This window comes from Apteryx mantelli, chromosome 5, assembly GCF_036417845.1.
Source record: "Apteryx mantelli isolate bAptMan1 chromosome 5, bAptMan1.hap1, whole genome shotgun sequence".
Taxonomy (NCBI): Eukaryota; Metazoa; Chordata; class Aves; order Apterygiformes; family Apterygidae; genus Apteryx; species Apteryx mantelli.
The window spans coordinates 78,600,959-78,625,845 of record NC_089982.1 but is presented as its reverse complement, the minus strand read 5'-3'; the positions used below and the strand labels follow the sequence as shown (position 1 = coordinate 78,625,845).

Sequence of the window (24,887 nt, the reverse complement as noted above, 5' to 3'; positions counted from 1 at the left end):
GCCAGACTCTTTTCAGTGGTGCCAAGGGACAGGACAAGAGGCAGTGGGTACAGACCGAAACACAGAAAATTCCACTTGAACATAAGAAACCACTTCTTCACTGTGAGGGTGGTTGAACACTGGAACAAGTTGCCCGAAGAGGGTGTGAAATCTCCGTCCTTGGAGGTATTTAAAACCCAACTGGACATGGCCCTGGGCAGCCCACTCTAGGTGACACAGCTTGAGCAGGGAGGGTTGGACCAGATGATCTCCAGAGGTCCCTTCCAACCCCAACTATTCTGTGATTCTGTGAAACCTACTGTGGTTTCTTGGTTTAGATGATGCCTTTCGTTCTGCAGAAAACTGCAGGAACTGGAAGTCCAGATGCAGCAAAGGCTGGAGAGTAGCTGTGCCCTCCTTGTTGAATACATCTCCCGGGGGGTGCTCTGACTCTGCACACACACCACAGGGCTGGATATAGAAACACCCATGGCACAGGGCATAACTCCTTGCTTTTCTTTTTCTCCTTCTTGTTCTAGATTCTCCTTCGTCAGGTGATGATGAAGATGATGATGATGAATCAGAAGATACAGGTAATTAATTTTCCTGGGGTACAAAATCTTCTTTAAAAGAGATGTGGCTCCCAAATGGAGTGGCTCCTAAAGCCTTGGTATTAAGGGGAAATATAGCACTTTATTTATTCCGCCTCCCCCCATCCCCTCCCCCAAAAGCAGATTTTCAGAGATCAGGCTGGTTGCACATGAGAAAGTCTGATGTAATGGACTTGGGGGAACAGCGATGTGTTCCTGGCCATGCCATGGATCCGTTCTGAGGCTTGGATAACTGTGTAGCAGCTCTGAAAAAACAGCAGTAACACTTCTACTTGTCTTTTGAAGTCTTCCAAAAATATTATCTGACTGTGAGCCTGGTCAAACTGGAACTCTTAGTCCATGTTAAAATCAGTGGGCCTTGCAACTGGTAATAAAACTCTCAGGACCTGGCAGCATGATGATATTTATCTAGAAATTCAGAAATAGTTGCTAAAGTGGTATGGCTCCTATAATATCTAACAGCAGCAGTAGCTTAATTTTTTTTTGCAGACTTGATTCTGTGAATCCGACTTTATGAGCTGCAGTTATAAATTCTCCCTGTATTTAAAATCCAGAGAAACCCACTCTATCATCGTTTTTTTACTGCAGTGAAGTTATACCAGTTTTACATGCTCCGCATATCTTGGCCTGCTTTATTTTTAGCCATTTTAATTCTGGTCCTTACCAGCATCTTGGCTGGAGGCAGAGGCAGCTTGGAGAATAAAATTCACACTAGCCAAGGGCCAAATTTACTGATGCCATTAGCAGGAGCAACTCCTTTGGCTTTACTGGCGCGCTCAGGTTACTCGTGGGGAAGTGAGCCCCAGCACTGAGCCTCTCAGTGCTTTTACACTGAATCTCTTTCAATCCCAGCGCTTGTTGCTTTAAGTGTGATACCATTAATCAGGACCATTACATGCTTCATAGGCGTTAGTGTTGTGTTTTATTATGCTCTTTATATTTCTGCAAAGCGAGCTGCCTGTGTGTATGTGTTTTTAATAAATAAATGTCTTGCATTTGAACTCCAAATCAGCTATGTACATTGGCAGGAATTCAACATGACTGGAAAATTTCTCCTACCCATAAGCATTGGACATGTAGGACTCTTTAAAACAGGTCTTCCACTGTAATAAATTTGTGCCACTGTGTCTTGCAGTATGTGGACAGTAATTGTGAGTTACGGAGCCAGGCGACCCGTCAGCAGCAGTTAGTGGTTTTCTGATAGCTTCTAATTAAGGGCTGAATCCTGCAAGGTGACAAGCACCTTTGAAAACACTCTCAGCACTCCTACTGCCTGGCAAAGCCCGTCGGAGCCATGGAAAGGGTCGGGTTTGGTCAGGATTTGCTCCCACTGGAGACTGACTTCTGATTTACACAATTAATCATTCTGTAATTTTTTTTATGTGGTTTGTAGTAAACTTCATCTCTTAGCAACAGGTATCACAAAACATGAGCTGTTTTATGGTACAGAAAGGCACGTTTTTCTTCACTGAAAAAGAAAACACACGCTTTGCTGCATGTATTTATAGCCTGTATTCTGGGTCTTCTTGACTTTGAGGCTGTCTCTTTTTTTAGACCCAGAGGTAACCACTGGCTTTGCTTAAAGGTCTTGCTATAAAAAGTTGGATTCTCTTCTGCTTTAAACATGGTTGAGTAGCTCAGCATGCCAGAGCAGCAAACCCTCGTGGCGTGTAGTGCCGTGAGCGTGCTTTAATGTGTTTGGTTGGGTATCAGACCCTCCCGTTAATCCCGACAGTTCTTCTGTTGAAACTCGGGAGCCGCTTTGTTAACCCCGCTGTGGTGGATCACCCTGGGTGGGCAGATGCGCAACGGACAACCCGCGGACCTGCACCCGCCAACACCTCGTGGCACAGAGATACCCTACTAATGAGGTGCAGAAGCCATCACTTGGCCATCAGACATGACCATGGTCAGCAAAGGATTGGAGGCGATAAACACACCTTTCTCATACAAAAAGAAAAATATAACCAAGAGATACCACCCACGATGGGTCACAAACCTGAGGTGGGAAGGAGGTGTATCCACGCAGGTCTGCACCAGGTCTCAAAGGACTGTAAGGAGCTGATGTAGTCTAGGAGTATTTCCTCGAAGAAGTCCTCAACAGGAGTCCTGTGGAGTGCTTTTACCCCTGCCTCAGTCCTGCTTGGCCCAATCTTAGTTGCCTTTCACAGGATGTAACCTTTCCTTCTTGAAGCTCAGCAGGTAGTCTTTTTCCCCCATCCTTAAAACCCTGTCTCCTGCAATGATAGAGGAATTTTCTGTCTTGCTTGTGTTGTTTAAGAGAGTATCTTGTTCTCCTATTTGTCAAGAGAAGCTTGGAGAGATGATTCTAGTGGTGTCATGAGTTTGAAGCCAGTCTCATGAACTTTGGGGATGTGACCCAAGAGTGTTGAATGATGGTGCTGGAAAGAGCAGAGCTAGAGAAGAAGAGGAAATCTCTGATAAAGGAATGAGTATTTGGTGCAAAAACCCTTGGAGAACGTGGAGGCAGGGCCTCTGCATGGCGTTCCCCGCTCTGCTCGTGCTCCTTTGATCAGCTTCTCCTAGCAGCAGCGCAGAAAGGGAGCGTCCCTTAGGGACAGAAGGTGAAGAAGAAGAAAGAAGAGCTTCAGTGACTTCAAATCGTCTGTGCATTTGTTGCAGCCTTGTCACAAACTGCGATCCGCTTTGCAAAGGAAGGCTTCCCAGTACCTATGTTCTCCACAGCTGTTTTTCCTGGCTTGGAAACAAAAACAAAACTCCCTTTTCACACACCGCTCTTCTGCCCCAGTGCTCCCTAACCCTCTGTATCTGTTTGTTTGGAGCCCCTGCTGGGTTGCCGGAGCACCTTCAAAGAGCCCCTGTAATCTCCAATTAAAGCTGGCTGTGTACTCCGAGGCGTCAGCTGGGGAAATTACACAATTAAGAGTTGATTCTGTCTGCTGCAGAATTTTGTGGCAGCTCCTAATTGCTAAATGAGCGCTTGGGCTGTATTAATTATTCCAAGTATCGCTCGAGTTTTTTTAATTGGTCATTCAAGTTGGATGGGTGGCCGGTGTCTCTGATGAACAAAACGGACCGTTGGGCTCAGTGTTTGATGATGGGAAAGGATCAGTGATAGTGTTTGCAGTTCCCATTTTTCACGCCTGTGCATGCAGAATCATTGCTCCTAATTAAGCTAGAGTTGGTCTAAAATTTTTGGCTGTCTCTCATCCCTCCTCATTCCTCTTTCCCAAAACTCTCTGGAGCTTTGCAAACTTCGTTTGGAAAGAAGAGTTAGCCGAATCTTCACCCCTTTAAAAATAAGTAGTGAAAGGGTTCTAGGGACACAGTAAACTACAAACGCTGATGTTTTGTGAGCTGCTCCTGAGAGCCATTTCTGAATGCAAGCTGGGTCACTCATTTGCAGTTTCAATTTTACTTGCACGATGTCCTGGTTGTGCAAAGCTTGGCGCATGAGCCCGGGCGTTCCCAGCATGGGCGAGACCCTTATCGCATGGAGGAGTGCTCCCACAAGGGGAGTGCAGGGAGGCAGGGAAAAGGCAGTGTCTGCCAGGACAAGGGAGCCGATCCTGCAGTTACTCCATATGGAGAAAATCCCACAGCTGGAAACTTTCCTGGGCCCTGTCCTGCTCCTCACTGACAGCCGACAGCAAAATCCTCCTTGCCTTTGGTGCGAAAATTTGCAGGTGATGGGTCTCTGGGGAAATTCAAACTCATCTTTGAGCAAGTTCCTGCTCTGCTGAGAAAACCTGAGCAAGTTGACCAGCAAACAGCAGATTATTCAGCTGCCCTTCTTAGCAGGGGCAAACGGGGACTTTTCCTGAAGGGTCTTTCCCGAACTCTCCCCGGTAGCCCTGCTAACCTCTGCAAAGCCAGTGTGACAATACGCCCATGAAAATGGGATATGTTGCCAAAAGGAAGTGTTCGGACAGAAAATAGCAGGACTCTGCCTCCCGAGGAAGGACTGAGATGGGACTTGGCTGTCCCCAACTGCGTTTGCAGTGAAGCTGTCAGGCTTCCTCCGCGCCGGCCGTGCTCGCCCTGAAGGCAGAGGCGTTTCTCAGCGGCACGGCCATGCAAAACACCAGGAACAGCAAAAGCCTCGCGCAGGGCAGCAGCGAGGTCAGATGGTGAAGCTCGTGGATAACGTGGCTTCGCAGGATGATTTCTAAGTACATCAAAACTGAAAATTCAGGAAGCATGGGCCAGGTGTTGAAATAAAGCAACCTGCCAGCTTTTGGCTGTGTTTTCACCCAATTTGTAGCCTTTTCTTGGGTTCCCTCCTTCCCAATGCGTGCAATAACAGCATCTTCCTTTAACATCAAGAACTGTTCTTCCTTGGAGAGCTGCTTCTGCTGTGCTAACGTTTCGGAGTATTCCCTCTTTTTTGCTGCATAGGCAAAACTTTGCAGTTTTTCTAAGCTCAGATATTCACAGCTGCCTCATGTCCTGCCTTAGCCCATGCCATCTTGTAGCGTTTGAGGCTTTTTCTGGCTGTGCCGTCCTGCGTCCAGGATTTTGCGTCCAGCAGCCTGGCTGCGGAAGAGTTAAAGCAGGTTTTATTTGAGGGCCAGGCGCACCGTGGAGCGGTCCCCAGCCAACGGAGGGACATGCATGCTGTGTGGCGCAGCTTGCATCCGGGTTCCCGGTGGCCAGGCAGGCTTCTCACAGAGTCGTGGGAAACCGTCCTGCGTGTCGGGTGTTAGCAGACGCTAAAATTGCTGGGTGCATGGATTGTCTCACCTGGGCTATATGAGCCTGCAAAATCCTTGGAGCTAAAACGCAGCATGCAGCCTGCAAAGCCATGCCGCGTAGGAGATGCTGGGAAAAACAGTGTGTTAATGAAAGAGCTCTGGAGTCGTTTGACCTAGGGAGGTGTGCTTCGCTTCAGGGAACTTATCCACCGAACTGTGAGAGATTTCATCGCAGCAGAAACAGCCTCCTCTGCATTCCCTCTCCCCAAAGACCATAGGGAAAGAGCCCCTGCTTATGCTCGTGGAGCCAAGCCAGAATTTTACTCCGTGTTTTCAGTATTTGCCCTCGTAATCCTTGCGGCGCTGCAGAGCTGGGGTTTTCAGGAGCTGCTGAGATGGTGAGATGCCCCTGCTCGCCTTCACGCTCTTTTCTAAAAACACCGGGTTCGCATTGCGAGAACTGACTCAAATCCTGGGTGTGTGGGAGCAAGCAGCCGAACGCCCGCTGGTTTCCACCAGTCTGGGTTGTGTCCAGCCAAGCTGAAATTAAAACTAAATATTGAATTAACAGTCGGGAAAGGATGAGGCCACTCCGGGCTGAAGGCAGACACTGTAAAGCTCTCCATCAGGCCTGCTTAAGTAAGTTGGTTGTGCTTGTCAAATACTTCCAAAACTAATCCACACACACAGTCCCCAGAAATAGTGTCAGACTGTGTTGGTCTATCCAAACAGCATTTGTGTTGCACTTCTTCTCAGGTCTGCTTTTTTTAGACCAAGGTGATACCATCACTGATTTAAGTGGAATTGCAACAGAATGGGTCTCAGGAAGCCAAACACGAGGGGGTTAACTAAACTGGGGAGTGCTGGAGAGAGGGGACAGCAGGTTGTAGAGAAGTCAGAGTAGCACCGGGGCAGCTGCGATACCTGGTGGCATTTTGAAGCATCTTTGCTGCTGCGTGAGAGCCCAACGGGGACGTTCTCCCGGCGGTGCTGGTGGCCCTTCTCCAAAGCAGTTCTTGCAGGACCGACCCCTTTGGTTGGTCTCCGCCGGGAGCACTCAGGTCTCTGCAGCCGGTGGGTTCGGATGGTCTTTCCATCCATGGGTACGTCCTTCCTATCCGGAAGAGGTGGCCGGTTAAGCTTCCTGCCTTCCTCTTTGCTGTTTTGCAGGCACAATGCTGTGTGCACACATCTCCCTTTGGTCCTGGTGTCAACCACGAGCTGAATGTGGCCCCCAGAAAAGTACCCCAAGTGCAGCACTACAATGTTCCCTTAAGTAGAAAAGAAAGCTTAGGAGACTTTTTTTTTTTTAACTTTCTTTCTTTGCAGTATAATGAGTTTGCTGCCGCTGCTGCCTTAATTTGGAGTTAATATGTAATGTTCGTAGCAATGCCAAGAAACATTGCTGTACTTGAGGCAGATTATAAAAAGTATCTCGTGCTAACACTGGTATTTTAAAACTTATCCCTGTTCAAAGGTAACATGAATCTTTAAAACTAAAATCACTTGTACTTTAAGAACATAAACATGATAAACCAGTTTGGCATTACCTTTTTTTTCTTTCCTTCCCTTAAGGAGGCTACAGTACATTTCTGCTCACTGAGAAGCAAAACTTTCCAGTACTTTCAGCTCACACTTTTTCTTTGCTCCCTTGCTGGCCTATCAACACTTTTTTACTGTTCCAACATCTTTCTGCTCTTCATGCTTCTTGGCTACTGTTGTCCTGAAGGTACATCTGTATCTTTTTACGCACCAAGGCCAGATTCTCACCCTAATCTGGAATAACTCTCACGCTTGATTTAAAAACAGCTACTCTAGATTTATACTGGCATTACTGAAACAAGAACCTGGTCGTGAACCTTTCATCACAAACCTAAAATGGAAACACCCTGTCTCTGTCTATGAGAATCATTTAGCTGGAAAGTATTTCTGTGTCATTTATCTTAACTGCAGCAGGTAGCAATTTAACTGTCACTCCACGCCTGCCAAAGCCTCATCAGATGCATCTGCTCACCAGCTGATATCCTCCTCTGCAGGATGGGCCTGTGCAACTTGTCTTCTCTTTTGCAGGTGTCCCCTTCTGGACCCGGCCAGATAAGATGGAGAAGAAGCTGCTAGCAGTTCCCGCGGCCAACACAGTTCGCTTCCGTTGCCCGGCGGGCGGAAACCCAACTCCGTCTATATACTGGCTGAAAAATGGCAAAGAGTTCAAGGGAGAGCACAGGATTGGGGGCATAAAAGTAAGGCACTGGTTTTGTTCTCTGTGTAACAGGTTTTGAGATTTTCTACTGACTGTTTTTCTCAGATGAGTAAAAAACTGTGTTTCGTGGTATTTAATTAACATTGTTACATGTAAGAGAAAAGTACAGTGCTGCCTGCTGGATGGGCATGGTTTTGGTAGTCTTAGCAATAGCTTGACACCAAAGTGTTAAAAAGCGCTGCTGCCTGTTGGGATCGAAGGCTGATTCCCTGTGAGTTTGTCTGCATCGGTCATGCAGAAATTAGGTAAAATGAGACTGGGTTAATGGATGCGTTTTGGACGGTGACGGGAAGGCTTCCCTCCCGATGGCCGGAGGCTAGGACGCTGGGGACCGCGCGCTGCTTTGAGACTCGGTGGCAGAGCCATGGCGAGTCCCTGCCAGCCCCTCGTCTTTTGGAGTCTAGGAAGGACCTCGCCAAAGAACAGGTCTGTCATGTTGGTGGTCATGAGCATTCTCGTGGTGTAAATGACCAAGCTTGGTCAAGTGGTGGAGTTCCTTTTACCCACAGTAATAGCATCCACTCCTCTCTTTCTTCCTCCCCCCTTCCCTTTCCACCAGAAGGTGTTTTGGAAAATATCTAGCTCATGTTTATAGATAGAGCTAAGGGACAGCAAAACTCAGTGTGCTCCAATGATTTAATTAGCCAGAAGTTTCTGTACTGGTCTATATAACAAATTATGACAGGAATTTAAGAGGAAAATCAGTTGCTCTGATTCATTATTATTGTTATTATTTTGTCCCTTTGAGCTCATAACCAGGCTCCTTCGTATTTTTATTTGGGGGGAATGAAAATAACAGTAGCAGATTATAACAATATCAGAGTAGCAGAAAAGACTCCAGAACGGTGATTTTCAGCCTGTACTGTGCCAGCTCTGGCATATCCCTGGGCCACTACTGAGGAAAGAAGGTGACTTTTAGAAAGGCATTTCCATCAGTGCCATAAATAGCTCTATGCTAATGCTCACCGCATCTGTAGCACTTTGGAAGAGGGCTATGCATCCAAAGTGTACAGGGCTCCAGAAACCAAAAAAGGATTCAAAAAAGTCTTCTCTCTCCCCCCAGCTTTGGGCTGTTTCTTTCCTGCTAGCTCAGGCCCATTCCTGCAAGAGCCTGATGTGATTGTTTCAATGAAACTTTTGAAGCTCTCTCATCAGCCCTGTTCCCCTTCCAGCCTGTTGACAAGGCTGAGGACACACTCAGTTTTAGATCTTCTGAAAAGTTTAGGAGAGAAAAGGAGTGGGGAAGCAACAGCTGTCTGTGAGCAGTCTTACAGCCAATAACGTTTACAAAGCACAAGCATCTTTTACTAATTGCATGCTGCAAGGATCATCATGAACTGCTTTCAGGCTTGCGTGCGCTGTTTAAACGGCTTTTTTGCAAAACTATGTGACATCAGCTGCACTAAATTATGCTTGCAGAATAAAATCTAAAGCTGAAAGCAATTCCCCTACCCACTTCCCAGTGGTTTTAATCTATCCTTGAGTTTAAATGGACATGTTTCATCCTCTGCAGCATGGTAGCGTGTCTTTGGCATTGCTGTGCTTTGTTTCTCTAGGGGCACCTTCCAGCAACGAGCCAATGCTTAAAGAACTATTGAAGGCAATGTCAGGCCAATTACAGCAAGACTGGTTTAAGCTCTCTATCTGTCTAGTTATAGTTCTTTGTCCCTTTCTTGATATAAAGACATCTTTTGCTCTCTGTAATTCTCTTTCTCTTATTTGCTTGCTTTCACTGTAGAGCCATAGTTAGATATAAATAGTGTAGTGTAGATCTCTTCTAGCATAAATATACTGATAGATATCAACTATAATTTGAACCAGAAAAAGAAATTGAAAACCTGTTCAATATCTCATGTATTTAAGAGTTAAATTCACAGTTACAACTTAGCTTCATAACAGAATTAGGCAGCTTGAAAAGATTGGGCAAGATCCAGATCTGGCAGAGTTTGGTTGGCTTGCTCCGTCTCCCGAGCTGGTCTTAACCCAGAAATCCTTGAGCTGGGAATTTTCTCATTTGTTGTCATTGTTTGGAAGAGTTTAAAAGTTGGTTGTGAAAGGTCTGCGGTCAGCAGATGGAGGCTGACCACTGCTCCACTCCTGCCCCTTGTAATTGGCATTTAGATGCTCTCCGATCATTGGACCCCATTGTAAAGTCTGCAAGAGACAAGAGGAAGTGTTGAAAACATGAAATCCAGGCTAACCTAGTTTTGTTACAGTTCATCCGTAACTGGAGAAAAGAAATTCATATGACTTACCATATGAAATTTCCCAAAGAGCATTAATGGTTAAATCCTTGTTGGAATCTCTAATATCGTAAGCCTGTGTGTGTTAAATGACCCTAGAAGGGAGGACTGAGGGGGTGGGGAGATAGAGGATTATCCCTTCCCCAGACCATTGCACTGACTCACATACCAGTCTGGCAAACATGGGCTGAGTTTCCAAGTGTGTCTGAAAATGTTTGTTTCACAAGGAGCCAAGACTGACAACACCAAATAAAACAGAGGGATTTCCAGTATCTCACCAACTTGTTAAATATCTGCACTAAATCACTTCATGTTTCTAGTGTTTTATCAAGTGCAGCAACTATCCTAAATTGGGAACATCCCTTTTTATTATCCTTTCAATCTAGACTTTAGTCTCAGCCTAAAAATAATGGCTGCTTCTAGAAATTTCCAAACAAGTTCTGCCTCCTGAGTTTGAGCCTTCAGGTTTGCATCTCTGTTCAGACTCCAAAGTCCATACCACAAACACAAGGATGAGAAGTTCTCTGAAAGCGTCATAACACATCCTAAGTAAAGCACCTGATTTGGACCCAGTTTTGTAATATAGTTCAGATTAGGGATCTGGCCACATATGTGGAGTCCCATTTCCTTGGAGTAGCTCCTAAGCGTTCCAGAGGCAAATGTTTTGCAGTGCTGAAAAGTGGATTAAAAAGAGTCTTCAGACATAACTATGAGACAATTCAGTGTGGAGATGAGCCACTAACCAGCCAAAAATTTACATTCAAACTTCCTTGACTTTCTGGTATGTTCAGATCTGAACTCATGGTTCAGGCTCTCAGTTCTCAGAACTTCTATTATCCTGTAATTACAGCACTGTTACAGAGATGCATCAAGTGGCATGGTGCTTTACAAAGGGTGAAATGTTGCTTCTGCATTCAGCTCCATCTCTGCATTCCTGAGCGGGCAGATGTCTGGTCAGGCCAGACCAGACACGTTCAACACAAAACTTTTCTAAAGACAATTTAGCCACAGCCTCCTACCACACATAGCCTGGAATGGAATGATATATTCAGCCAAGTCAGAAAGGTGGGACACTCAGCAGTGTTGTTGCTGGGGACGCTGAGGTCTACAGAGCAAGGGGCTTTTTTAAAATGACTTGGTGGCTTGTGTTGAAACTAAGCTATCTAGTCCTATGACTTTAAACCTTCCATTTCCAAAAATCTGGCTTTAATTGAAACTTGGCCCTTTAAAGAAAAGCATGTGGATGCAATTTACATGTAGCTGAAGAGGTTAAATGGCTTCATATTTGACTTCACCTGCTGCAGCTAGAAACCAAGGAGCACTTATGCCCTTGTTTTTTCCATCAGCCCTTGACATTATGTAGTGCAGCGTTACCGTAATCTCCTGCTTCTGTGTTCTTGGAGTCAACTTCAAAATGTTTAATAAAGTTAAATATTCTGCTTTGGGTGACAGAAAGCATCAAATTAATAAATATCCAGAGATTTGGAGAGCTTTTATGAGCTGTGCATCCTGAAGACATCTCTGTTTGTGTTGGTTGCTTTCAATATTAGTTCAAGATTTGCTTTCCATATCCATTATTTCCTTTATACTCATTAGAAAGAAACCTTCTAGGGGAGCACATGGCCAGCAAATCAGGCTGGACCTGCTCGTTCTGCTTTCCATTCTGCTGCTGAAAACCCAGCAACTCTGGACATGAGTCACATCCAGAGACACAGCTGGTGTGAAACCTAGTGCAGAAAGAGAAGGACTGACCAGGCATCCTAGGGACCAGACTTGAGTCTGGGCATGTTTTCTCCTCTGTTTTGACTGATTTGGTTCTTCTGTCTTGACAAGGAAGATAAAAGCCGAGTGGGAGACTCATAACTGAAAGCAATAGCGAAGACAAAATCCCACATTTGCCCCGCTTAGTGAAGCAAAGTCTGTAAGTTAGGGACATCGTCCAGGTTTCTGCTGTAGTCAGTGGCAAGGGATGAGATGTCCTAAAGGGTGAATCGCATGACAGCTGAATCACCTCTGGAGATTTCCATTGCTTGCTCCTGTGACTAAATAGGAAGCCCTAAATAGGGAACTAACTCCATTTTAGACATTCATTTCTGATCAGATTAATGCCATGCTAGGTGGTCTCGTAGCACAAATCTTTAAAATACATTATAGACGGGCTAAAAAAAAATCTCTACTGTTTCTAGTCATCTTATGGGTTATACATAATAACGGTAGGTGAAGAGCTGCAGACAAGAGTATGCTTTCTTTGAGCTGATGGACTTGCTGGCCCAGAATGGTCTGGCTCATGACTCTTGAAATGGGTTCATGCCTGAAGTCCATCCATGGTGGCCAAGCATGCAGAAGACACAGGCAAGAGCACACCTGTTATTTTCTGATTTGAGTGTTCTGGTGATGATGGTCCTTTACCATGGGCTTGTTGGTTTGATTTCTTCTTCTAGTTGCGACACCAGCAGTGGAGCTTGGTGATGGAGAGTGTTGTCCCATCAGACCGAGGAAACTACACCTGTGTTGTGGAGAACAAATACGGCAACATTAGGCACACATACCAGCTGGATGTATTAGGTGAGATTTCACTGCTTTCCATTAACATCTGATCTCTAATGATGTTGAACAGGCATGTGATGGGATATGAAAGCAGGAGTTTGGTTTCCTTCCCAAAAGGCTTGATCACGTATCTTCTAAAGCCAACAAGAAACCTCCTGTTGACTCCACAATTCAGCCTCAAATCCGCAATCAGTAAATTAGTTTGCTGCTCTACAAAGGGTCCAGAGAAAGATTGGTGTTAGTGGGACTGAGACGCCTCCCCTGTTCCTGGTGGTTCTTCCTCCTTGGGCTTGAGAAGCGGTGGCCAGAGCAGTGGCCTGGCTCCCAGGGGGCCAATCCCCAGTCTGTACCCCTCCTGTGGAAAAGTGAAGAGACTCACTGACACAAATCCTGCCAGAGCACCCTGAGCTGCTACCACTGAGCAGGCTTTGTCCATTCCTGATGACAGCCCCAAAGGGAGTAGAGGGGAATCCTCACTGGAGAAAGGACGGGTAAATTTGGATTTCCCTCCATTTTCCTTTCAGAACGGTCACCCCACCGACCCATCCTGCAAGCGGGGCTTCCCGCCAACCAGACTGTGGTGGTCGGCAGCAATGTGGAGTTTCACTGCAAGGTCTACAGCGATGCCCAGCCTCACATCCAGTGGCTGAAACATGTGGAAGTCAACGGCAGCAAGTACGGACCTGATGGGACGCCCTACGTCACGGTGCTGAAGGTTGGTACTCGCTCCTCCTTCTTGCACCTCCGGGCCATCCTTTCTCTGCCTTGGTCTCAGTCCTGCAGAGATGGCATCTGCCTTGTGCAGATATTTTTCAGAAAAACTTGCTGTCTGTGGTTAGACTGTACTCATGGCAGAAGAGATCAGCACCAAATAATTGGTGCTCTCTCTCAGTGGAGGCCATCAACTTTATTTACATGTCTATAAATGAGCCTTGAACTAGATCTACAATGGGAACCTGAAACTCCTGACAAAATATGCTCAATGCCACAGTTCCTAGAAGTGTAATTACTATTTAAATCAGATTTTTGGGAGCTCCAAGATTCACTTTATATAATAGTTTCATGTTTATAAGGAAAAATTTTGAGTATAAGCGAAGGACAATTGTTGGGAATGCTTTCTTGTAAGCCTGCGCAGTAGACTACTATGCTTTTTGGAGGGGTACAGCAAAAATGTCCTAAAGTCAATGTTCCAAACTCTTTTGTTTGCCAGAGATAACACAACTACTGTAGTGGCACAGATAAGCAAAGTAGTTGAAAGAGCTGAGGCAACTGTGAGAAATGCAGTATAATAACAGGGCAACTGTCAGATTGCATTTGACCTAGAAGTGTAAAAATAAATTTTTTTTGCAGCATCAAGAGAGGTATTTTCAAGGCTTGTTAAAATAAAAGGCTCCCAACTAAAACACATTCTTTCCTTTTCCAAGTAAACATTCTGCAGCACACGTACCAAATAACGTTGCACTATCAGCACACGAGAGATGAGATAGTCTTGTTGCTCCAGCCACTAATGTTTGTGAGCATTGCTATTACCCATGCTCAGGAAGGCTTTTTTTAACTGAGCAAAAGCTCGTGTAGCAAACTCAGTGTGTTTAGGTGCTTTGCTAAAATGCTTTCTTGAAGGGCAGTTTCCAGACTACAGCCAGAACAAAGCTGACTGGTCTGGTTTCTTCTCCTGAACCAGTGCAGATATAAAAGGTAGACGATACAGAGTAAAAAGCATATTAGACTTTTAAAATAGTCCCTTTTTGAGTAACCCGGTGTTTCTATTTATTAAAATATATAGGGCCAGTTTTTCTGCATCTGCAGTTATAGCTGAAAACAGAATTTGTCCCTTCCATTTCAAGCTGAGGCTGTCCTCTGCACAGACATTCACTGTGCCTATCCTGCTCCACACACCCTTTTTCTCTTTGTATGAAGTTAAAAAAAATAAACTTATCAGACAGCATCTACAAAACTGTAACTCAGCCAGATACATGATAATAAAAGCCAGAGACCCTGGAAATAATTACACAGATTGAAATAACAGATTGGTTGGAAGAAATGGCTGGAGACAGTCTTCAGGATTGGCAGCCCGCACTTCTTGCAAGTTGATAAAACTTTCTAGTTTCTGTCTCTGTCTCAAAATGTGTTTGAATTAAGCATATTTGAATTTCCCCCTGGTTTTACAGCACAGTACCAAGCTTTGAATAGCTGGCTGTGTCACATGCCATCTCGTATAGTCTCCTAACTCCGTGTGTGGTCCTCATGGGATAAAGTGCTACCTTTTGGAAGTGTTCAGAGCTGCTGCGAACAGCGGATTGTGTCACAAGCACAAGCTCCCATTTTGCTGTGGCAAAGAACATAAATAGTCCGTATAAATAGTGTTTTAAAATTAAGTTTGAGCAGCACCGGGGTGGCTAGGTAATTAGAATTGCCAAATACCTTCTCTTCTGTGAACAGCAAAGGCTCTGCATTCCTCGAAGGGGAGCACAGGCAGGCGCTTGAAAGCACAAGTTTTGTTTGGTTTTATTTTTGCTGAATAGGACCAGCACACGTCTATTTACTACTTCTGGTTAATCAGGAATGCTTTGAATTGTATTAATGCCGGCATCAGCACTGGGGCACGGAGCATTTCCATTTTGGGATGCATCTTTTGTGTGCCAGTACTGGGCCTCTGTTGAGCTGTATCAGGCCCAGCTTTGCAGGGATTTTTTTTTCCCCTTGCTTTTCTCTTTTTTGTGTGCTTGTTTTTTAATTGTAAAGATAAGATAAAATGATCTCTCACTCATTTTGGAGCCAGTTCCTCAGCTTTTTAGGGTCTTTCCCCCTTGCTCCGTGAGACACTGCTGCTTTGATGCAGGTTCCTCAGGGTGCAGCTGGAGCAGGGTCCTGTCCACAGGCTCTTCCCTGGCCACAGCTGCTTTGAAAAGGGCTCTCTGCTTCCCGGTGTTGTGGTGCCTGGAGGGAGATAAGGCTTTTTATCAGCCTGCCCTTCCCCCTTGCCTTCAGGAAACCTTTGCAGAGCTGCTGTGGGCCACTTTGGGCGCAGAGAGTATCGCAGTCTCTGCTGGAGTGAGATCCCCCCTCACACCTAAACTGGTGGCGGGGGGGGGGTGGGGGGCAAAACCCACTCCTGATCCAGATGATTAAATTGAATGCTATACTTCCAACCCATTTTTTTAAACGGCCTGTCAAAACCGAGCCATCGCCTGGATCGGTTCCTGAAAGCCTGGGCTATTTTGCAGTCAAAGAAAAACCCTCTGCAGAGCACTAAATGCAACCCGGCTATGGACTGGGGGCTGGCGCACCGCACCCGGGCTTTGGGCAAGGCGGACTTGCGTGTTCGGCATGGAAACGTGCAGGGTGTCATTACAAACGAGGCAGCAGCAGCAGGCAAGCACCTTTCCTCGCTAGGCAGGCCAGACAAACTTGCCAGCGTGCAAGAGTTGGAGACGAGATCAAGTCAAAGCCTGCAGGGTTTGCAGTGAGACGTGGACACTGGGGCTCTTTCTGATGCCACCTCTGGGCTCAGTTTCTAATGCCCTATCAGATCTGATTGAGGTTGATTTTAATGGGCTGTGACTCATGTTGGCAGGAGCAGGCCCTGAAACTGGAGGCATTGAGATTGGACGGGAAAGCCTAACAACAAAATCGGGAAATGCAAGCATTTTATTTGCTTTTCCAGAGCCGAAGCTGATATTTTTCTAGACTTTCCCTAGGCTACTTCTGAGGCCACCCAAAACAGTTGTGCGTTTTCAACCAAAATAAAAACAACTGTTTAGGAACAAACTGATGTGCTGTTGTGGCAGCTTGGAAGAAGAGAAATAAAACCCTGCTTAGCAGTCTGAAGTTTGATTTATATGCACCACTTTATTTAGTAAAGAAGAGGCTCCTATAAGCAGTGGAAAAAATTACAGCTAATTTCTGAAAGGCAAAGTCAGCAGCGAGTTTCAGACCGCCACTGCTTATATTTTGTTTCCAAATGCTATTTTGGAATCTGATAATTGAAACAGTATTTGCTGAGCTGGGTTGCAAACACAAATCTCTGCTTAAGCCCTTTCTCTGGTGCTCCTGTCTGCAGAGTTATTAAGAAACCATCGGGTCTGTGACTGCTGTCAGATGGAGAAGTGGGAAACTGTTATGTTTTAAAAAAAGAACTCTTGTGTGTACCTCTAGCACGAGAAACACCCGGGAAGGGAAAGGAAGGGAGTTAATTTACATGTGGTTTGGGGGCCAAATGCAACTTCTCTTCTTCGCCCAGGTCTTTGGTAGGTCTCTCACCGCAGGGTGAGCAGGGGATGTTTCCACAGCCAAAAGTAAAAGTCATGAACAGTCAATCCTAGCTGATATAGGTTCGATGGAGGTATTGTTTGGTTTACTGAAGTTCAGGTTTCTGTCTATTCCTGCAGTCTTGGATCAGTAAAAACGCTGAAGCCGATGCTAACCTAAATCTGTTCAATGTGACAGAACAAGATGAAGGAGAATATCTGTGTAGAGCCAACAATTTCGTAGGCATAGCCGAAAAACCATTTTGGCTCCACATTCGCAAACCAAAACCAGGTAAACCACAGACTCTGTCCCAAAGCCCTGGCAACTGCAAGAATGAGCTATAACATTTTAAGAAGCTAGTGATTAAAATTACTATTCATTTTGTATTATACCCTGTCAACTGACGCTGAATGGCTTTATCTTATTTTCTTGCTAATTTTTTTTACAAGAATGTAACGCCTATACAGCAATTGCCATAGAAAAATTCCCACAATAAAATGACTGTCAAATTTTGCTATCAACTCTTCATGCTTTTATTCCTTTCCCTTCCTTACAATTGAGTGCTGATAACAGAATTGCATGCTAATGACATATGACGCTCAAAGCTCTGGAAAACCAAGCCGTTTAAAGAGTTTTGCCCATAAAGCTGATCTAATCAGTACACAGACTTCAGTCCTTTTGAGTAGCAATTGAGAAATAAGTATCAACATTGACTCATGCAATCAAACATGCAAAGTGGAGAGCAGCAGCGATGCAGGGAGCTCCCGCGGTGCAGCTCCCGCGGTCGCACACCTGGAGGCTCTGGCTGGTGCACGGCTCGGTGACGCTGAAGGAAAGCCCCTCGTGGGGCACCTTCCTGTAACCAGCCCACACCACAGCACCAAGAGCTATACAGTGAATATGTGGCTTCAAAATGCCCATTCTGAAAATAATTCCAAAAAGTCCTTCAGTACATGATGAACTGATAAAATATTCAGATGTTCATCTGGTCAGCACTTGAATCTTTCCCCACTACATCTCCCCTCCTTTCTTGTTTCTTTCTGTCTTTCTTTTTCTCTTTACACACCTTTTTCCCCCCTGTACTCACCCTACTAACCAAAAGTCAGTCATATTGTGGGGGCAATTTTTCATTTGGATGCTTTTGCTTGCATGCTTCTTTAGTGGGACAGAGTAAGAACCTGGTGAAGGGAACTTTTTTTTTTGCTTTTGACTACAGGTTGCAGAGGGGAATGAATAAATAAATGTGGAAGATGGGCCATTGGAAAAAAAAATCTTAATCTGCTTTTGAAATTTGCCTGTGGTGTCCTCACACTTGCTGGGAATGTGGCTTGTTCTCTGTTTTCCCTCTTTCTATATGTGTGTGTTTTTTTTCCCCTGTAGACGGCAGGTGTTAACACAACGGATAAGGAGCTAGAGATTCTGTACTTGCGAAATGTTACTTTTGAGGATGCTGGGGAATATACTTGTCTCGCAGGGAATTCTATTGGGTTCTCACATCACTCTGCTTGGCTGACGGTTCTACCAGGTATTTCCTTCTGCGCTGTCCTCTTCCTTTCCTCTCGAGGATGCCTTGATGTTTAACTTAGAAATGCCAAGTTCCTGCAAAAGCTCCCTTGCTTGGAAGAGGACACGTGGGCCGTTGTGCAGCCTGTGCGCAAGGGAGAGTTCTCCTCTGGGCTAATCTGTGCTGCAGGTAGCCCTGTTGCATATTAATAGCTGACATATTAATTTTGCAATTCATCTCAGGATTTAAATTCATTTTCTAGATTGCAATAATGATACAAAATGCCCTGTAACTTTTTTGATTCAGATACCAGGGAGGTGTTCACAGCATCTACGTTAGGAGTCTGTCTTTAGGTGCCAGAATTAAGAGCTTTGTCTTCTTACACTGCCTGTATACTCAATGGGAGAAGGAAACTCTCCCATCAGATGATCCAGGGCACCTAAATTGGACCCTGACTGTGGATCATCTTATGGAGGAACCTTTCTGTGTAACCTCATATCTTGCCTAAAATTAGATGCATAAGTAGTTGGTGTGAGTACACCCTTCCCTGCCTGTAGCATTATTTCCACTTCACGGATGAACAGGCCGAGATAGCTATCTTAAACAGAAGGCCGGCAAAAGTCATCTGCAGGACAAACCCAGGAGTCCTGGCTCCCAGAGGCATTGCATACTGGTTGCTCCAGCTGAAATCAATGAAAGCTGCAGTGGACTTAAAAGCCGAAGCCAGAGTGACCTCAGTTTTGTGCACTTTTCATGTGCACAGCTCTGGTTGACAATGAAGCCAGCGCAGAATATGCAACAGTAGGATCTGCCCTCCCAGAGAAGGGGAAGAGGCTTTGCTGTCCCTTCACCTGCACAATTGGCCTCCTGGTGAAGGGAAGTCATCAGCACAGTCCAGGGAGGCATCTCAGGCAATATTCACGTTGAAGCCAGTGGGTGTTGTGCCTGCAGAAACTGCAGGAACAGACCTGGAGTAAAAGCAGCGGGCATGTAAAATCCTGTACATCTCACTTTGACTTCCCAGCCATAGACCACATTTGGATCTATCTAGCAAACACATCTGTTTCCAGATGTGTTTTGGAACTGGAAACTTTGGCATTTCTAATCTTGACTTCAACTCTGTCGGTGGTTCGGTCATAATCCCTTTTACTGGGGCTCAAGAGGGTTTCCTCCATACCTGCCCCTGCGCAGGTGGGATCTGCTGGTCTTATCTCTGTTTATTTGCCAGCTCTAAAATAGCTTGGTGTCTGATTCTGTTCCTGCTTCTGCCGTCCCCTGGATGAGAAATCATTCCCTTTGGTTAGAGCGCTAACATTTCTGTTATTTTAAGGATTTCCTGATATTGTATCATTCAACTTTTACACTGTTTTCAAAATGTATGAACTCACATGTCCTATTTAAGCAAAGAATGAAAAGAAAGAGCCTAAAGTGGAACTTTATAGTGAAGTCAGATGTAGCAAAGGGCAGCTCTCAAGGCAGCAGCGCTGCCAGCATGACTCCATTATAAAGCGTTCCACTGCTGGCCATTCCTCAAGCGCCGGCCCACCTTTGGGGAACAGAAAACCGGCCTCACCATGGCCCTTCTGCAGTGGAAGAGCCTGTCCTGAAAGGAACAAGGGGAGACTCACAACTGAGCTTTGCGTGTCCCAGAAAGGCCTTAATAGCTGGTAGCCATCGGCTGTAGTGCTGATGGGGTCACGCCGTTTCCTCCCTGCTCGGCGATCTTCCTGAGCCAGCCCTTCTGGCCTCTTTCCCAAAGAATTGAATTATCGTGAAATAATTATGTAGATTTCTCTCAGGAGACTTTTTCTCCAGTTTGACGCCTTACCCCTGGATGCCCTTTGAGCCCCTTGGTCCTTCAAGGCAGGCACTGGTCTGGTGGAAATCTTTGCTTGAGCCCTGTGTCCGCACAGCATCTCTTGTCAGTGTGGCCTGATAGGCAAAGTAGAGCGAAACCCCATCCTGCAGTCTTTGCACATCCGAGACATCCAGGTTTTTTCAGTGTGGATGTGTGGAGAAAGCAAGATCTGGTTCAAAGGGACTACGCAGACGCGTGAAGATGCATTCAGTCTAGAGCAGTGGTTTTCAACCAGTGGTCTGAAGGCCTGGAGGAGCCCAAAAATTACATCAAAGGGCAGTAGAATTACCCAAAAAAAGGCAAAAAAAGGAAGCCAAACTAATGTCAACAGGCTTCAGTTTGCTACAGCAAAACCTGCTGCACTGGAAAGCACCAAAGGCGGAAAACCACTGGCCTAGGAGAGTCACCTCACTGCAGTTAGTCCGAGAAGTGGCTTAGATGAGCAAGTCCTCCCCAAATTGTGGGTGTTGCGTGTGTGTAGCGGTGTGAGGGCAGCCGCCCACCTCCTCCTGACTCCCGTTTCTTGTCACCCTGCAGCAGAGGAGCTGATGGAAATGGATGATTCGGGCTCAGTGTACGCTGGCATTCTCAGTTATGGCACTGGCTTTGTTCTCTTCATCCTGGTGCTGGTCATTGTGATTATCTGCAGGATGAAAATGCCAAACAAAAAAGCCATGAACACACCCACTGTACAGAAAGTCTCCAAATTTCCACTCAAGAGACAGGTAACAGAAAGTAGATACAAGATTCCTATTCCTCGCTATGGTCACTCCTCTTTTTTTCTTCTTTCATTGAGCTTTTCTTTCCAGGTGAGAAACTCCGCCAAAAAGACATTGCCCAAGAGGGGTATAAGTGGGCTGCAATTTAGCAGTAGAACGTTCTTTTATTCATTTGTTTCTGTTGCAGTGGAGTTGTAGGTGCTGACAGCTGACTCTGGTTCACAGGCAGTGCCCAAGCACCGCGTTTATGTAGCTCTTGTCAAAGAGACACTTGCAACGCAGTCGCGGGTGCCACGGAAAATGGACGTTGCAGGCTCCCTAGTGGGGTGGCAGCTCAGGGAGCAGGAGCATATTTAATTGCGCTTCTTCCTGCTTTCCTTGAGGTCCTGGCAAACTCGTAGCGATGCTCCTGGAGGTGGGAAAGGGTCCCCTTTCTCCATGCAGGGTGAAAGTGCTCTGCTGCTTGTAATTACAGAAGGGCATGAGCAAAAGGTGCTGTGTAAAACCAGACATTGAGGTTTATACGGGTTTCGTGGCTTTGGCTGCAAGCTCCTGGTGGGCATTTACAGTGCCAGCACGCACGGAGCAGAGGAATGGTTATACGTGGCTGCTGGGAGTCCCCCCACTGGACTACGCTGCCTTAGGCTGCCGAGCTGTCCCTCGTGGAGATGTGACCGTGTATGCCGAGCTCATGCATTCCTGCAAGGATGGGGGGAAGCAAGGGAAAAGGGTGACATTTCTAATGCAGAAATTACAGAATGGCATCAGTGCACAGAGGCAGTTCAAAACCCCAAAGTGATGTCTCTCAGGCACGAGCCTTCTCCACTTACATGTGCTGAGAGTACAGTTGGCAATAACACTTCATTTGCTCTACCCAAGCAGGTGTCACTGGAGTCCAACTCTTCCATGAACTCCAATACGCCCCTGGTCAGGATCACACGTCTCTCCTCCAGCGACGGGCCGATGCTGGCTAATGTCTCCGAGCTGGAGCTGCCTCCTGATCCCAAGTGGGAGCTGGCACGATCTCGGTCAGTCAAGCCCATGGGCCGGGTCCCTGTTCTCCCCAGGAGCCTCACCTCCCTGGTACCCACTAACACGCGTGCTTCTTCCTCCCTTCAGCCTGACCTTGGGGAAGCCGCTCGGCGAAGGGTGTTTTGGCCAAGTGGTGATGGCAGAAGCGATTGGGATTGATAAGGACAAGCCAAACAAAGCCATCACGGTGGCTGTCAAGATGTTAAAAGGTATGGGGACTCCACGGAGGGCAGAATGACATATTGCAGTGAGGTTTCCTCTCCTTTTTCTCTCTCTTTCTCAAAGCAGTTTTACGTGTTTTACACAAACAGATCCAGTAGAAGAAACCAAGAACGACCTTTCTTCCACTCCACCCCTATAGCCTGGGGTAGAGGATGTAAAGCTGTAAATCCTGGAAGGGAAAGAGAATGGGAATAGACCCAGGTCTCTGCTAAGGGGCACTGAGGAGAAGGGCAACCACCTTCACTTCTAGCCAGCTCTACAAATCAGTCCCAGATCCCCAAACTGCCTTTTAATAGGTATCAAAATGAAACAGAAGATGAAAGGTTTCATTTATTTATATATTAATATTTCTCTCCATTTATTCAGATTTTCTTTTTGATCAAAGATTTCCTTTTTGACCAAATATTTTCTTATTTTGTGGCAGTTTTTTATTTTTATTTTGACTCTTCTCCCCAAAGTGGAAGAAAAGCAAATACTGAAATTTTTAGAGCACTTCTTCCCAATTGAAGCCCTGCATGGCTACACAGCAGTTGTATAAACTGCTTCACAAAACACATGTTTTCTCCCTGACATCTTCTTTCTCCTCCTCTCTTGCTTTCTCCAGATGATGCTACTGACAAGGACCTGTCCGACCTGGTCTCTGAGATGGAAATGATGAAAATGATTGGGAAACACAAAAACATCATTAACCTCCTTGGTGCCTGCACGCAGGATGGTATGTCTTGATGTCTGGCAGGCACTCATGGGGCGGCGGGAGCCCCAGGGTGCTGCCAGCCTCCATCTCGCAGGTCACTGCCGCATGCGCAGCTTTGCTCTTAGCAACCCTGCGTGGCCACTTCCGCAGCAGGTCCCCCTTGGAATAGGTGCTGGTGGCTGGAGCCGCTTTGTCTGATCTGTGCTGGGGGGCTTTTCCTCCTTACTCCACGTTGCTGACAAATGAACTGCGCGACGCTTGTCTGTGCCCCGCTGATGGCCAAATAGCTGACGTTGGTGGCAGGTCCCTACCCGTTCCTGATGCTGTGCTTTGAATTGGGTTGCAGCTTTCCCTAAGGTCCTCCCCATTGTCCTCCTTGCTTTTCTCATCAGTATGAAATGATGTATTGGAGAGAGGCAGGGTTTGGCTATCGCTTCTATTTAGTTACTCATTGGCTGCCCAAAACGTCCGCAACCAGATTTCAGAGTTTAGACACTGGAGTTGTGCCAACTCTTTGGAACTGAGAAAGTCAAGCCAAGGCCTCAGGATCTCATTTTCCTGTCCCTCAAAAGGTCTGACCACGCTCTCCTGGGCTGTCAATGGCAGGAAAACTCTCTGGAGGGAGGTCTGCTTCCCAGAGGCGGCACCACACGCTGTCCAGGAGATCTGGCCAGCTGTCAGATACCTCTCCTGGTCTCCTAGTTTCATCGATAGCTTTCCTCCTGCCACAGCTGAAGACAGTCTTCAGTGTATTTAGCCTCAGGCTATCGCCCCGGTGCATATAGGTAGTGAAGCTTAGGCTGACTGCATGACTTCCCAAGGCATGGAGAAATGAGGTCCTAACTCGCCTGGCCCCCTTGTGGTGCTTGCTTTTGCTCTGCCAGCTGCTGACCATGCTGTTGCTTGCAGGACCGCTCTATGTGTTGGTGGAGTACGCATCGAAAGGGAACTTGCGGGAATACCTCAGGGCACGTCGCCCACCCGGCATGGACTATTCTTTCGATACCTGCAAGTTGCCGGAGGAACAGTTAACATTTAAGGACCTGGTTTCCTGCGCCTACCAGGTGGCCCGTGGCATGGAGTACTTGGCGTCTCAGAAAGTGAGTTGAGAAACCCCATTCAGTAAAAGTGTCAGTCAGTCCCATGTCTTCAAGGAGATGCAGTGCAGTGTGTGTGCAGGACAATCCACAGGCCAAATATTGCATGCTTTTCTCTGTAGAGGGCAAGTTTTTTCAGCATGAAATGCCTTGTATTTTTTGCAGAAGACTTAAGCCCTAGAAGGCTGTTGCTGTGTTCAGGCTGCATCTGTGAGCTGCATCTGAGCAGCTACACAGCCCTGGCTGTCACCCACAGGCCCACTAGCATCTCCAAGAGCCACAGCTGTGAAAACACAAGCAACCCCAACCTCAGCACCCGTCCTCAGCAATTTAACCTCTACCACTCGTAGGAGTAATTGACTTTCCACTGGGCAATCCTCAACCTTGATCAGCAGTGGTCAGGTTGTAAGCCTCCCATCTCCCTGGTGTCAGCACAAGCGGGGGTCACCTTGGGAGGGATTACTTTAGACAACAGAGTCAGGAGCTGCATGTAGCACACGTTTGTGGCTGTTGCAAGCATGCGTAGGCTGGGTTGGAACGGAGCTGCTGGTGGATTTGGCTTGATACATGGCCAGGCCCAGGATGCTCATTGGGGAGTACTTGTTGGCGTTGAGCTGGCTGCTGCATTGGCTCACGTCATGCCCCTGGGATTACTTCTGATTTACCCTGACATCAGCAAGCGGAGGATCCAGCTTGGGGGTTTACTAGGCTGTGTGCCAGCTGGTGTGACATCTTTTTGGGGTAGGGAGAACTAAGGCAAGAGCGAGTTCAGCTTCAGGTTTAAGGTATATTGGCCCTGTAACTGCAGATCAGAGTGGTTGGTTTATGGTGGCTTTAAACTCCCTACCTGCACAGCGCAGACTAATTTAGCTCTTTTCTCAGATAACAACCTCAGTGAAGATGTATTGGGGATGTCTTAATTTGAGGGGTTTTTTTTTTTACTCCAAACATCAACCTGCACTCTCCTTCTGGGAGGAAGCAGGGCAGTGAGGCAGCTTCATGTCATGGTAGATGCCCCGCAGAAGAGGAGGGTTTGATTCCCATCTGTGCAGCCCCTTTGGCAAGAGGAGCCGTGTGGCCGTGGCAGTGCTGAAGCTGTCGATTAGGTGTTGCTAAGAGGTGGCTCCCATTGAGCATGCATGATGCAGCAATGACACAGAAAGTGAGGAATTAAGCAGTGCCCACAGCTTTATGAGC

The 24,887-nt window shown here is 46.5% G+C and overlaps 1 protein-coding gene across 3 annotated transcripts in view; it reads left to right on the top strand.

The window, feature by feature from the left end:
• The window catches only part of FGFR3 (fibroblast growth factor receptor 3), a 60,870-nt gene that overhangs the window by 28,899 nt on the left and 7,084 nt on the right, over positions 1-24,887 (top strand). For 2 of the 3 annotated variants that reach the window (XR_010884472.1, XM_067298318.1), the window contains exons 3-12: positions 519-572; positions 7,337-7,506; positions 12,211-12,334; positions 12,841-13,031; positions 16,705-16,855; positions 20,464-20,651; positions 21,525-21,673; positions 21,765-21,886; positions 22,504-22,614; positions 23,503-23,693. Coding sequence is in view for 2 of the 3 variants with exons in the window: in XM_067298318.1 (XP_067154419.1) it covers positions 519-572; positions 7,337-7,506; positions 12,211-12,334; positions 12,841-13,031; positions 16,705-16,855; positions 20,464-20,651; positions 21,525-21,673; positions 21,765-21,886; positions 22,504-22,614; positions 23,503-23,693 (1,451 nt within the window). In the remaining variant the exon portion in view is untranslated. The remainder of the gene's footprint in view (positions 1-518; positions 573-7,336; positions 7,507-12,210; positions 12,335-12,840; positions 13,032-16,704; positions 16,856-20,463; positions 20,652-21,524; positions 21,674-21,764; positions 21,887-22,503; positions 22,615-23,502; positions 23,694-24,887) is intronic. The other variant, XM_067298319.1, reaches the window with a different exon arrangement.